The 14,665-nt window shown below is 45.1% G+C and overlaps 1 protein-coding gene across 11 annotated transcripts in view; it reads left to right on the forward strand.

The window, feature by feature from the left end:
- Positions 1 to 14,665, forward strand: part of LDB2 (LIM domain binding 2) — a 384,194-nt gene that overhangs the window by 360,033 nt on the left and 9,496 nt on the right. For all 11 annotated transcript variants that reach the window (XM_086705382.1, XM_086705386.1, XM_086705384.1 and 8 more), the window contains exon 6: positions 13,222 to 13,345. In XM_086705382.1, the coding sequence (XP_086561508.1) occupies positions 13,222 to 13,345 (124 nt within the window). The remainder of the gene's footprint in view (positions 1 to 13,221; positions 13,346 to 14,665) is intronic.

Consider the following 14,665-nt stretch of genomic DNA (forward strand, 5'->3'; position numbering starts at 1 on the left):
TCTTTATTTCTGTTTACCTCAATCTGAGCATCTGGACCAAACAGGGGGCACCTAGTACAAGTTCAATAAATATGTGTTGAATGAGTGAACGAATGAATGCATCCCAATCTCTGCCAACCCCATTTTCATACGGCGTCGCCGATGTCTGCATGAACCCTGCTTTTCGCCAACCTCACCTCTGTTCCTGGGTGGGGACAAGGCTGCTTATATAGGCTCCACAGGTGCACCTGATCGCGGCCGACGGGAGCAACCGAGCGGCTGAACGCTGCATTGCTGAACAATTGCTCCTTCCTTTGAGTCGGAGCGGAGCTGGAGGGCCATTGCCTGGCAGAAACTCCCAAGAAGGCAGGCAGGCATTCAAAACACAGCCATGCACTGGGTGCTCAGGGCCAAGAAGTCCCTATCCCCACATTGCCCTAAACGGTGGCCATGGGGATGCTGGCCCGCACCCCAGAGCACAATGCTATCTTTAACAGTCTTGTGGGTATTTGTACCAGGGTGGGAGGCAGGCATCACCACACAGTTAATGTTCAGGAGGGATTATAACTGCACGAACAAGATAGCCCTGTTCCTTGGAAACTGTCACTGACGGCTCCCAAGGACCGTATCCAGATTCCCCTGCTCGCAGTATTAAGATTATTAGGCCCCATTTATAAATGCTAGTGTTTAAATGTTACCTCGTTGTAAGTGCACAGTCTCTTAGTTCCTTGGGAGAAATAACCAGCACGCTACAAATGCTCCCTATTTCCGGTGAGGACCAGCGTGGACCAGCGCGAAGGCCCCCAGCGCTGTGATCAACGGCACTCAGCCTGGGGGGCGGTGTCCACCGCTGGAGCCTCCGAGCCGCCAATATTTGCCTTCAGGGATATTTGGTGCTTTTGTGTAGCCAAACACATCAAAAGAGTGGTGATGCTTTTCTCATGCTTAGGAAACGTGGGTGAAAGAGAAACAGTCCAATATGCACCATATTGCAGCGTCCACGCTGATGGCACCGGTGGGGCCACGTCATGCGCGGAATGCCCTCGCCTGTATCAGCTGCACCTCTCAGCTCTGCTGTGGCCGGAAACTGAGGCCCTGACAAACCTGACCCCTGCCTGGCCACTGTCGCTGGCTCCCTGATTCCATCATGGAATCCAATCATTCCAAGGATTCCGTTCCAGTCATTCCCCGTCTCCAACACCGTGTCCTCTCTTGCAGTCACATCTGCATTCCCCCTGCTGAAGATGTCCACCCAACTTTTGTCCTGGCTGCCTCTTCTTTCGCCTGGCCGACGCTTCAGTCATGTTTTTAGGTCTCAACTTAAATATCAGTTCTTCCTGGCAACTTTTCCTGACAGCCCTCATCCTTCTCCTTTATAGTAGCCAATCCATTTGGAAGTCTCGTTTATCACCTGTCTCCCTTCTGGATGGAGGCTTCCAGGGAGGGATTGTGCCATGTTCACCGCTACATCCCTGCTACCCAAGTTACCACAATTACAACGTGTGTGAAGCAAGAGCTGACCTGTTTGCGGATGTCTAATCACCTTTTTTGGGTTTGTTCTCCATCCGGTCATATTCATGTATTCAAGCATGCATTCATTCCACACACATTAGATCCATTGCTTGGTGTGAGATAATATTGAATGAATGAATGAATGAATGAATGAATGAATGAATGAATGGAAGAAACAGGACACAACCCAGCTTTCCAGTTCTTTACCATCTAGTGGGAAACTGGAAGTTTTATGTGTCAGCTTAGCTAGGCCATTGTCTTAGTTTGCTCAGTCTGCCTTAAAAAAATACCATATGGGAATGCAAGCTGGTGCAGCCGCTCTGGGAAACAGTATGGAGGTTCCTCAAAAACCTAAAAATAGAACTACCCTACGACCAGCAATCGCACTACTAGGTGTTCATGCAAGGGATATAGGTGTGCTCTTTCGAAGGGGCACATGCACCCCCATGTTTATAGCAGCACTAACAACAATAGCCAAAGTATGGAAAGAGTCCAAATGTCCATCGATGGGTGAATGGATAAAGAAGATGTGGTATATATGTACAATGGAGTGTTACTCAGCAATCAAAAGGAATGAAATCTTGCCATTTGCAACTACGTGGATGGAACCGGAGGGTATTATGCTAAGCGAAATGAATCAGTCAGAGAAAGACAAATATATGACTTCACTCATATGAGGACTTTAAGACACAAAAACAAATGAACACAAGGGAAGGGAAGCAAAAATAATATGAAAACAGGGAGGGGGACAAAACATAAGAGACTCTTAAATATGGAGGACAAACAGAGGGTTACTGGAAGTCTCGTTTATCACCTGTCTCCCTTCTGGATGGAGGCTTCCAGGGAGGGATTGTGCAGTGTTCACCACTACATCCCTGCTACCCAAGTTACTACAATTACAATGTGTGTGAATTGTGGGAGGGGGGATGGGCTAAATGGGGAAGGGGCATTAAGGAATCTACTCCTGAAATCATTGTTGTACTATACACTAACTAATTTGGAGGTAAATTAAAAAAATAAAATTAAAAAAAAAAAAAAACACACAGACTGGGTGCCTTAAGCAAGAGAAGTCTGTTTTCTCATAATTCCGGAGACCGTCAAGTCCAAAATCATGGTCACCTCTGACCACGGGCTCAACTCTGGTGAGAGCTCTCTTTTTGGTTTGCAGATGGCCACCTTCTTGTTGCATTCCTGCTTAGTCTTTCCTCAGCATGTGCACACGGAGAAAGAGCTCTCCGGTGTCTCTTCCTCTTCTTACAAGGCCACCGGTCTGTCAGATGACAGTCTTATTTAGCCTTAATTGCCCCCTAAAAGCCCTCTCTCCAAATACGGTCATATTGGTGGTTAGGCGTCAACATATAAATTTGAGGGGCCAAATTCAGTTCATAGCAGCTATACTGCCAGTTATTTAATCAAATGCTAATCTTGGTTTTGCTATGAAGATATTGTGTAGGTGTGTTTATCATCTATAACTAGCTGACTTGAAGTAAAATAGATTTACTGTTGGGTGAGCTTTGTTGACAAAGTTGAAGGTTTTAATTTTTTTTTTTTAACGTTTATTTATTTTTGAGACAGAGAGAGACAGAGCATGAATGGGGGAGGGTCAGAGAGAGGGAGACACAGAATCTGAAACAGGCTCCAGGCTCTGAGCAGTCACAGAACCTGATGCGGGACTTGACTCACGGACCGCGAGATCATGACCTGAGCCGAAGTCGGCCGCTTAACCGACTGAGCCACCCAGGCGCCCCCGAAGTTGAAGGTTTTAAAAGCAAAACTGGGGTTTCCTGGAGAAGAGGGAAATCTGCCTCTAGACTGAAGCACTGACTCCTGCCTGAGTTTCCAGCCCATGGAAACTGGATTTCAGGCTTGCTGGCCCCCTACAATCAAGGGAAAGCCAATCCCTTAAAATACACACATACAAGCATGCACTTCCTATTGGTTCTATTTCTCTAGAGAACCCTGACTAATACAGTCATGGACAATAAAGAGACAGTGTCTGCAGGAGGTCCCTTCATAATCCTGAGCCACTGGTATTCATTTTCACTATCTGACTCATCCAAAGGCACACCATTGGGTCAATAAGAATTTTTAAAATTTACCTGAAATTTACTCCGAGCCCTACAAGTGACAGACAGAACTCCTTAAATGTTTGTTAATCATTGTAGAGTATTTCCAAGCAGAGTTTTTCTCTTTCCTTTGAAACATTCCAGGACCATGCTGTAGAACTTAGAGATGCTGGCAGAACACCTGGAGAGGGTATCTGAGGCAATGGCCCAGTGGTCAGGACAAGGTATTTATAGGAAACGCAAATTGACTAAACATTTGAGATGTCCCTTGTTTCACCAGAGTCTAATGTTTAGGCTGGGTGCATACATACACATATACATAGGGCAAGAAACATCTGTAAATTTTTAACAAGTATGTCTTGACAAGTTTCAAAATGTCTTCCAGAATGCCCCTGGCCCCCAGCTTGGTTATACCCCATCATAATAAACATGCACAGAGCACATTCCATATGCTAGGAATAGGACCCAGGTAAGTACTTTAAGTGGATTTTCTTGTTTTGCCTAACAACCCAGTTAGTTGAGTACTATGGTTATCCCAACTTTCCTGATGGGGAGCCTGAAACACCAAGAGACTGAATAATTCATCCACGGTCACTCAGTTATTAAATAGCTGGAATCTGAACCCAAGCTGAATTTGCACGCTTAACCCCACTACACGTGATGCCTCCTTACACCCAAAGTCCTTCATCTTTTATATATTACCTAATTTCTTACAAACCACAATGTCAATCAGAGTCTATCCAGTAATTACCAAGTAATTTCATAGAGGAAATTTAATATGGTGAATTATGCACAAAGATGTTGGAGCTGGAAAAGCCACCAGAAGATGAGACAACCCCAAGAGTAGCAACTGCCACTCCAGGGGACAAAGGCAAGAGGTGTTACTGCCTGCCACCTGATAGAAGCTATAGGACCTCTGGTGACAGCTGTGGGAGAGGCCGTCTGAACCAGAGAAGACAAGAAATACCCTTCTTTCTTTGCCCATGTAGTAGATCGAACGGTATCTCCCCAAAATTCATGTTCACCTGGAACCTCATGGTGTGTCCTTACTGGGAAGTCTAATGGCCACTGTCCTCATCAGAAGAGGAGCAGACACGGGGACATAGAGGAAAGGGCCACGTGAGGACGGAGGCAGAGACTGGAGTGACGTAGCTACAAGACAGGAAACACCAGGAGCTGGGGGAAGCAAGGGAGAATTCTACCCTAGAGCCTTTGGAGGGAGTGTAGCCCTTCCAACACCTTGGTTTCAGACTCCCAGCCTCCAGAACTGACAGAAAATACATTTCTGTTGGCTAAAGCCACCAGTTTGTGGCACTTCGTGACGGCTGCCCTAGGAAACTAACCCAACCCACTTCCCTCCATTCTCCCTGGTGCCTCCAGCCGGCCCAACCTCACGTGAAGCCTGTTGGCAAAAGAGCTGGTAAATAGTGTGCAGGGGTCTGTCCTCGTCAATACAGATCTGGAAGGAAGGGGCACTATGGAAGGGGGTGCCCATACCAAATGACATGGTGGGAAAATCAAGTCCATAGGATCAGAAGGATAGAGAATGTACTTCCAGGGCCTTGAACCTTCTGTTCCTTGACCTGACAGGTACGGCAGAAACGCAGAAACGCTGAGTGTGGCTAGTCTGTTGGGGCCTCCCGAGCTCCGCGTTTTTCTGGTGGGGTGGTGAGAAAAGCAGCCAGAGGTCACACACAGGAGTCCTCTCTGGTGGCCTCAAAATTGAGATCAAGGCATAGATACTGAGATGTGCATGGCTGGCCTGCTTGCTCTGGAAGGATGGCTCCTGAGGTGGCAGCTGCTGCTGGGGAAAGTCAGCTCCCCCGGGCCACCACCCACCTCCTCTCCCAGAGCAGAAGAGGCTGCCTTCTCCAGGGCTGGATGTGATACCTTTCCCCGTAATCAATTTGCAAAACAGTTGAGAAAAGGCAAAGGCTCCCCTGGTTGAATCTTCAGATAAAAAAAGAGAGAGAGAGAGAATGTTTTGAATTTGACAACCAATCTACCTTTAATCCTATCAGGAAATAAACCCAAATCATAATCTGATGTTTTAGAATTGCCTAGCTTCTAAGGGAAAGCATTTCCTTCTCTCTTGTTTTTCATCCTCTGAGGCACAGTGGGTTTTACTCATGTGGATGTCTGTTACTCATTCTTATCTGCTTCTAGGTGTGATTATCTGTTTATTTTGCTTTGGTTTTTTTTGTTTCGTTTTGTTTTTCTTTTAGATTCTCTGTATCTTTCTATTGTTTTAATGTAAAATATCTTCCTGTGATATGTCTCTTAATTAAGAGATACTCTTTCACCTTAGATAAGAGTTTGTTTCTTAATCACCCCCACACTCTGATATCTTTTTAATTCAAATTTACCCAGAGGAGCAAGTTACTGGAGGAGGGGGAGCAGGGGCAAAAAAAACTCTGGTTTGTGGATTCGAACATGTTGTATTTATCACTGAATTCTAAAAATGGGTTTTTATCAGAGACATCAGCCATTAAAATGCAATGTAATTGTAATTAACACCCCTTGGAATATTATATCTAGTGACCCCCTAAGTCTCAAGGAGACCAAATGATTTACTCCCCAGTAGCCAACCAATCACATCACACGTTGATCTGGCTCAGAGGAGCCATTGATGCCACTGGTATTTATCCTAATACCAATTTCCATCCTTTGAGTACTGGCCTTGTGCCAGCTTTTGCATTAGATATTTAAATACGTTATTTCAAACTGTCAAAGATAAGTACCATGGGGCGCCTGGGTGGCGCAGTCGGTTAAGCGTCCGACTTCAGCCAGGTCACGATCTTGCGGTCCATGAGTTCGAGCCCCCAGTCGGGCTCTGGGCTGATGGCTCGGAGCCTGGAGCCTGTTTCTGATTCTGTGTCTCCCTCTCTCTCTGCCCCTCCCCCGTTCATGCTCTGTCTCTCTCTGTCCCAAAAAAAAAAAAAAAAAAAAAACAAACGTTGGAAAAAAAAAAGATAAGTATCATTATCCCCATTCTACAGATGAGGTAACAGATTCAAAGAGGCTAAATTCTTGGCCAAGAACACAGTAGTAAACGGCACACTTGGGGGTTTGAACCCACATGAATCTGGTTCCAAAGCCTGCACCCCTCATGTATGACCTACCTCTCTGTATAGAGGTCAATACCGTGTACAGGGAGCCATATAAAGGCAATGAGAGCCTGTGTGTGTGTGTGTGTGTGTGTGTGTGTGTGTGCGCGCGCGCGCACGCACGCAAGTTTTAAGAGGACTTTTCTTACGTTTATTTACTTATTTTGAGAGAGAGAGAGAGAGCATGCACAAGTGGGGAAGAGAGAGAGAGAATACCAAGCAGGCTCCACACTGTCATCACAGAGCTTGACCTCACAAACTGCAAGATCATGACCTGACCTGCACATAAGAGCCAGCCGCTGAACTGACTGAGCCACCCAGGCACCTCACAATGAGAGAGCCTTTGAACTTGGTATCTTAGTAGCGATTTAAGCCACTCATATTTAGAAAGGTAGACAACAGAACAGTTTGTTGTTAAGAACACATCATTGGAATCAGGCAGACTTAACTACAAACCTCTTCTCTGCCCTTCGAATAGCTGTAAAACCTTGGGTACGTTATAGGAATCACACTCTTTACTATCAGCTCTAGGTGACTTAATGGCTTTGAGTCTGAGTTTCCTCACCTGTGAAAGTGGGCCAGTAGCTGGTGAGGGTTAATGATCTAATATACGTCAGGTACGTACTCCAGGGACAGGCATAGGTTAGATACTCCACCGTGATTATTAAGTTACGACTCAGCAAATATTTGAGTATGCCTAATACTGTGTTAAATAGAAGGAGAGAAAAGTGAAATATGGCTTGCTATAGATAAGCAGATGAAACAAGTCCACAAGAAAGGAATATTCCCAATGCAAATATAAACACGAGGACGTACCTAGATTCGTAATAAGTGCTATAGAAGCAGAAGTCCCTTGTGGGCGGGGATGGTCAAAGACAGATGTGGGCTTTGAGCTGGACCTTGGAGGACATTAATGGTCATATTGGTATGACTCAAATGTGGTTTTCAGGCCAGGACCAGACTGTAAACTCAAGGAAGCTTGCTCTGGAATATAAATCAACTGCATTGTTGAACACATTGTTTAGTTCATCTGAATTTTTTTTTTTTTTTTTTTTGACATAAGATTTTCTCAGTGAAGGAAGCAGTGAACTGAATTACACTGTGCCTCAAGCTGCTTATCCTGTCACGGAAACACAACAAAGAGTTTGTAGACCACCTACTTTGAGCAGCACCGGTTTAGAAGAGAGGTCAGCAATCTTTCTGTGAAAGGCCAGAGAGTAAATATTTTCAGGTTTGCGGACTATATGAATGCTGTCACAACGATTCAATTCTGGTGTCACTTCACAAAAGCAGCTACCAACCTTGCGTAAGCATGGCCATATTCCGCCTACAGACTGTAGCTTGCCAACCTCTGGTTAAAAGGACTGGGAATGAGGGGAGGTCTTCTAGGTGGTCTTCTAGGTCTTCTAGGTGGGAATGAGGGGAGGTCTTCACAACATGAAGAAAGGCCTGAGCTGGCATTGAAAGAGTAACCTTGGGCAAACCTATATACAAAGACTAGGTGGCTCAGGCTCAGAGGATGTCATCCATCATCCAGAAAAGAGTGGATCAGAATGTTGGCAGTAGACGGGACCTAGGTTTGGGAGTTAGCCAACTGCCAGCCCCAGGGCATTAGCTTTCTCCTCACCAGAGCCGCCTCTGACAAGCATCACCTATTTCTGGGACTGGCTTTGGGCAGGGAGTTGAACAAGAAGAACAAGGAGAATCAAATGTCTCCGGGAGAACCGTCCGATGAAAACAAAGCAAAACACAATACTGTCTACATTTGCTCGGCCCTTTGTTACTGTGACAAGTCCCAGGACTAGCTGAGATCTTCCTACCTGGTCTGGACATGTAGTAATTGAGTACATGCATGTGCATTTGTGCAAAGCCTTCTGTATAGAGGAGGCAATTGGTTGTTTATCAAATGGACAAATTCATCACCTCTAAGCCCCCGGGACGATGCCTGATTTGTCTGCTATTAGCAAATGACTCCTTGCTATAAATCTGGCCAAGATGTTTATTATCCATCCACGCATCCATCCATCCACCCATCTATCCATCCTTCCATCCATCTATCCTTTTACTCACCCAGCAAGTCACTGTTGTAGCTACAGGCATTGATTCCATACCCAAGGGTCAGTGCTGGGGCCCAAATCCCAGAACATGAAGTCAGAAGCATAAGGAGATCAAGCCTAGCTTAAAATTCTCACTAAATCTGCAAAAAGGTGTCCTTGCAGCTTTGCTGGGGTGGGCGATAGCTTTCTTTGGGACCCTAGCTGGACCTGGTGGGGGCTGAATGTTCAGGGGCTTCGTACTCAAAATGAGATCTCAAGTCTTGCTGACTCCTGCCCCCTTCCACAGTGTTCTAGAATTCCTCCTGGTACCCCCCCCCCCCACCACCACCACGACTGGAGGAAACCAAACTAAATGAGAACCCTGCACACAAGGTGCTACAGAAGTTGCACAAATGCTGTCTGGGACCTTCCTCTTCAGTTAAAGGGACCCAACCACTAAGACCTTTGCAGCAGGTCCAAGTTTGCATATGAAATTGTGCCTCTAAATCAAAGGACTCTGTTACTATGCTTAGCTCCATTAACATGCAGTCGACTGATGTGTGTGTGTGTGTGTGTGTGTGTGTGCGCGCGCGTGCGCGCGTGTGTGCGTGCGTGGGGTGGAGCAAAAGGCACGTGTACTGTAGCCTGGTTTACACTTATGACACACAGGGAACTCTTTCCCTAGAGTCTATGGTTGGGAGTATAAGAGGGTTCATAAACCTCCAGATATTTTGTACAAAATTCGAGAGGCAGGCTGCCTAGCCTGCACCAGCTTCTCAGGGGGGTCCAAGACCCCAGGGACAGCAGGAATCTTGGCTCCAGAAGGAACTGGCCAGTGGCTGCGGGAACCACTCCCCCAGCTGTCTTCCTGATCTCGTTTCATAACGCCCCAGGCCTTGGCTGTGGCCCGAAGGCACTGGCTTGCTGCATGAGAAGGCAGGCTCTTGTCTGAGTTAGTTCCGCCACCTACAGCATGCAGCCCAGCAAAGCCAGCGCACCTCCACAGCAGGCTCGCTTGTTTGCACACAGGAATCCAGGGGAAGGCTGCCTCTCCAGCCTGGGAACCCTCCCCTGGAAGGCAAAAACATGGCTTCGGGGATTCCTGATTAGTATTCAGAGATACGAATTCCTTTGGGGTGGGTTGCCGGGATAGGAAAGTATTTTTACATTAAAGGGGGAGGGATCAATCCTGAGGATTAGCACCTGAAAAAAAAGTGCTTCCCCAAAGCCCAGAGAGGAAAGGAAAGGAAGGCACCACAAAAAGAAGTAGATGATGAGCCCCCAGGTTCTCAGGATAAAGGCAACTCTCCTGTGTGCCAGCATGTATCCTGCCCAGGGCCCCTCTGGGTCCACAAAGGTCACTTTGGCCATCTGACTTGTCATGTAACGAAAATACTTGCTTCACGGAGATGTGATTCCCGGAGATGCTTGACGTGGAAACTCGAGGAGTTTTCTTACTATCCTGAAATCATTCCGAAGGGGGCTGAAGACTCCCTGAGGGCAGAGATCCTATTATCCTCATTATGTCCCCAGCGCCAAAGCAAGAGTGCCTGACACTTAGAAGAAGGCGCAGTAAATGCTTGTGGATGTAAAGTGATAGAAATGTCATCTGTTTGACTGTCTGTGCTGTACTTGTTAACACGTAATTGTAATATCTACTGTTTGTTGACCTCTGATGTGTCAGACATATTACCTCAAATTCTCACAACAACACACAAGATGGGTATTGTTTTGCAGGTGAGACGGAGCCCCGGCACTCTTCAGGGACTCCCCCAAGGGTGCATACCTAGTGCGGAATTAAAATCCATACCTAGACCTCTCGCCATTTCTCAAGAATGGGGAACGGGCCAAAAGGAAACGGCCTGAAAACTTAACGTTGTGGGGTTTTTTAATTAAAAAAAATGTTTTCCCAGCCCTTAGAACTTCCCTGAAAGCTTTTCCTTTCTCACTAACCTAGCTTAGTAATAGATGCAAACATCTTCCGACCCTGTCTGCATCTCGCAGTGGTCCTCCTTTGATGGATAATCCGCCCTTATCTCTGTTTGTAGAGATGACTATGGAATCCTTTACTCTGGTCTGCTGAGCATCAGCCATTGGGGGAGACCCGCGGCCGTCTATGGCTTGCACGTACTTTGATTTCCAGCGAGGAATTCTTAATGGAGTAATGTCCACATCGAGTCTTCACGGTGTGGGAATGTGGAGCTCATTGCACAGGAATCTCCCCTCTTTCATGGGGTCTTCCTCACTAACACTTTACGTTTCAGGGAGGACTCCAAATAAGCAAGAAGATAGACAAGATTGAAGATGTACCATCACGCATCCAGATCTCATTACTTGACAGCCTGATCCACTAGGGTTGAGTGGCTTTGTCTCTTTGGCTGACACATGTCATTTAGGCTTTGAAGTCTTCCTCTCTTCTTCCTGAGAAACTGCAATGGGAAAGAGATTACAGTTGTCCTTTCAACGGAGTTAGCGGTTTGGGTCAAGTTTAGATCATTGTTAGGTAAAAAGAGCAGACAATGTTTTCTAGATGAAGGTAATCTTGATTATCATGCTTAGGCTTGAGAAGAGAGGAGCAGCATGGGCAAGTGGGGTTAAGTGAGAAGAGAGTGGAATTCAAGCTGGAAACTACAGGGAATTTGCACACGTCTTGCTGTTTATATGTATCTTTTCTAAAGCCTAGCACATATGTAGGGCGGCAGACTTCGGGAGTATGTATCAGAATATGACAGGGGCATGCTTTTCCAAAAGGCAGATTCAGGACCCCAGCTCCAGACCCAGTGAAACAGAAGGGGAAAAACCTGGAAATCTGTATTTTTTTAATGTTTATTTATTTTTGATAGAGAGAGAGAGAGAGAGAGAGCACAAATGGGGGAGGGGAAGAAAGAGAGAGGGAGGGAGACACAGAATCCAAAGCAGGCTCCAGGCTCTGAGCTGTCAGCACAGAGCCCCACGCAGGGCTCAAACCCACAAACCTCGAGATCGTGACCTGAGCTGAAGTCAGACATTTAACTGACTTAAGCCACGTAGGTGCCCCTAGAAGCCTGCATTTTTAATTATCAACTCATTTGGTTCCGATGGAAGTGTTACCTAGACCATACGTTCAGGAACATTGGCATGGAAAAATCCTCTGGTCTTTCTAAAGACACCTTAAATGCATCCATTCACTTGAGCCAAGCCTAGGGACACAGAGATAAAAGGCACAGTCTCAGCATTCAAAGAGTTCAAGGTCAAGTGGAAGAAAGACTAGAAGCAGATAGTTGCAAAGCATGGAAGAGTACATTCGTGAAGCAGAAAGGGCTGGGTGCATGGAGAGAACCACAGGGAGGCACCCAATTCAGCCTGCGTAGGGAGATGCAAAACCTAGAGATGAAGGCGAAGGTGTAACAGGAGCAGTGACCTTGTCGCAAGGACGAGTGGGCATTATTGGCCAAGAAGAGGGGAGGGGAGAATTCCAGGTGAGAGGGAAACCAGTGGATAAAAGCCAACGTGTCTGCTGAGTAATGACAGAAGGGAAGCGGGTAGTCGGAGCGATGGGCCGAGGAAGGAGGAGATTGCACATCTGCCTTTCATAATGAACTAGTGTTTTTCCACATGGGAGGGTGCATTGCCAATATCTGTGTGGTTGTAATTGCAACAGTACTGGATGCATCATTCCAGGTTGTGGTCTTTGTCTTCTTCGATACGGCACTCTCCATGTGGCAGTATTCTGGTGAGCTTCCAACGGGAGAAGGAATTCAGAAAAGTTCAAGGCAATCCTAAATGGATTTCCGTTCTCGTTTCATTCATTAATCTTTGTCATCAGATGTCTTGGACCGAAGTAAATCTGAAAAATCTAACCAAAGGAGGGAAGAAAGCAACAGTGTGCAGCGCCACAGAAAAAGCCCCCACGCTGAACTAATGTGGGCATATGTTACTGACATTATTATCATGTGTAAAATACAAACGAGCACATGGATAAAAATAAAATAGTGTTCATCAAGGGCCTTGATAAGAATGAGGATCAAAAAAGTACTTGCAGTTGCCACTCTGTTCTCCAGAGTTTAAAAGATGGCTTTCACTGCCACGTAATCTACATAAACTAGCATTGTAACTCACAGTGTGTGGTTATACAAACAGGAACAACAGCAGAAACCAGAGTAGAAATCAGAGCATGCTGTGCTCCACGGAAGAGAGCTTTTTTTCTTTAACCAGAAAGGATCATTTGAATTCAGAATAGAGCTACATACATCCACCCAAGAGTTTGTACAGAATGTGTCCTTGGATATGCACACGCGTGCGTGTGTGCGGGTATAAATCACATTCAGCTATAATATGGTAGTATAAATAATAGTAAATGAAGTGGGCATTATCAGGTATTGGTAGTATTTCTCTTCCTCCAAACTTGCACAGAGAAAATCAAAAGCAGGAGAAAAAGAGAAGTACCTTTAAGCTTTCTAATTGTTTCCAGCTGTTGACATTACTTACTGCAAATAATATTATCAAGTAGCGAAACGCCAACGTCTTTGAACTTCTTTGCAGTTGTGTGTAATACTGGAGCCAATGCAGGAGCTGATGTCGAGACATAAAACCTACAACCTCAGTCCACGAGACTGCCTGAAGACCTGCTTGTTTCAGAAGTGGCAGCGAATGGTAGCACCACCAGGTACGACCTCGTTCTTCCCTCTCATTCTAAAAATGCGTCTTCTGAGGGAGGCCTCTTTTGGGGAGAAAATGATGTGAGAAGGAAAAGTAGCTCATTATGGATATTTAGACTGGGGGACATCTAATTTGTAAAATAAAAACATCCTTAGGAATCATCTGCAATCTCACTTGGGACCTGAGACCCACAAAAGTCAACTGATTTATTCAATGTTACCAAGGTCACTGGCAAAGCCGAAATCAGAACCAGGGTTTCCTGTCTCCCAGTCTAGTCTTTGTTCCACTGGACAAGAATGATGGCTTCTCACAGTCTGTTGTTATTTTGCTTGGTTGTTTGTTTGTTTGTTTGCTTAAGAATCATAGAAATTATAGGAACGAAAGGAGGGAGGAAGGGAGGATGGAAGGGAAAAAGGAAAGAAAGAAAAAAATAAATAAATTGGTTCATTTTTAAAGATAGATCTAATATCAAAGGGTACTCTGATCATGAAGAGAATACATAAAAGATTCCATTTTCCTCACTTCCTTAGAAGGCAGTTTAGATGCTATAGTCTCCTGCTGAGGTTCTGAAATTACTGCTTCCAGTTATCATTAATTGTCATTCTATCTAAAAATTTTTACTCCCAGGCGTGTGTCGAGCCTCATTGATCATAAAAGCAAAACGTATCCATTCGCTAAAAATTATTTTTATCAAGAGTAATTATTAACACGAAGCACATAGCTTTCTGAATCACAAAATATAATGGTCACCTTCCACTGGTAATTGGCGAGGCATTTTATATAAAATGAAGACAGACTTAGCCAAGTACGTATTTAGACATCTGAGAAAATGGGCATTATTTTACGTAGAATAGTTACATCCCCTCTTAGAGGAATTTTAGACATTTAGAGCATTATTTTTCAAACTCATTAAATGTGCTTAAGTTTTATTCTCTTGCAATATCAATAGGGCTTTATGAGAAAAAATAGTTCACTCAATAAATGCTTTGAGAACCTGTATTTTCCTTCATATGCATATATAATTTATATATTATTTATTAATTAAAACATTCACTCAATAGTTATTTATTGAGCCCCTCCTAGGTGCCAGGCACTGTTCTAGTCACTAGAGGTACAGCCCTGAATGAAACAGAAATCCCAGCCCTCACGGACCTTCCATTCGTTTGCTGAATCCTCATTATAACCTTATGAGGTACTTATTATTTCCTATTTAAATATACAGGGCCTGAAATTTATTTTTTTTAATGTTTATTTTTGAGAGAGAGAGAGAGACAGACAGACAGAGCATGAGGGGGGAGGGGCAGAGAGAGAGGGAGACACAGAATGC

Source organism: Puma concolor, chromosome B1 (genome assembly GCF_028749965.1).
Source record: "Puma concolor isolate L17-30 chromosome B1, mPumCon1.1.hap2, whole genome shotgun sequence".
In the NCBI taxonomy this organism is placed as follows: Eukaryota; Metazoa; Chordata; class Mammalia; order Carnivora; family Felidae; genus Puma; species Puma concolor.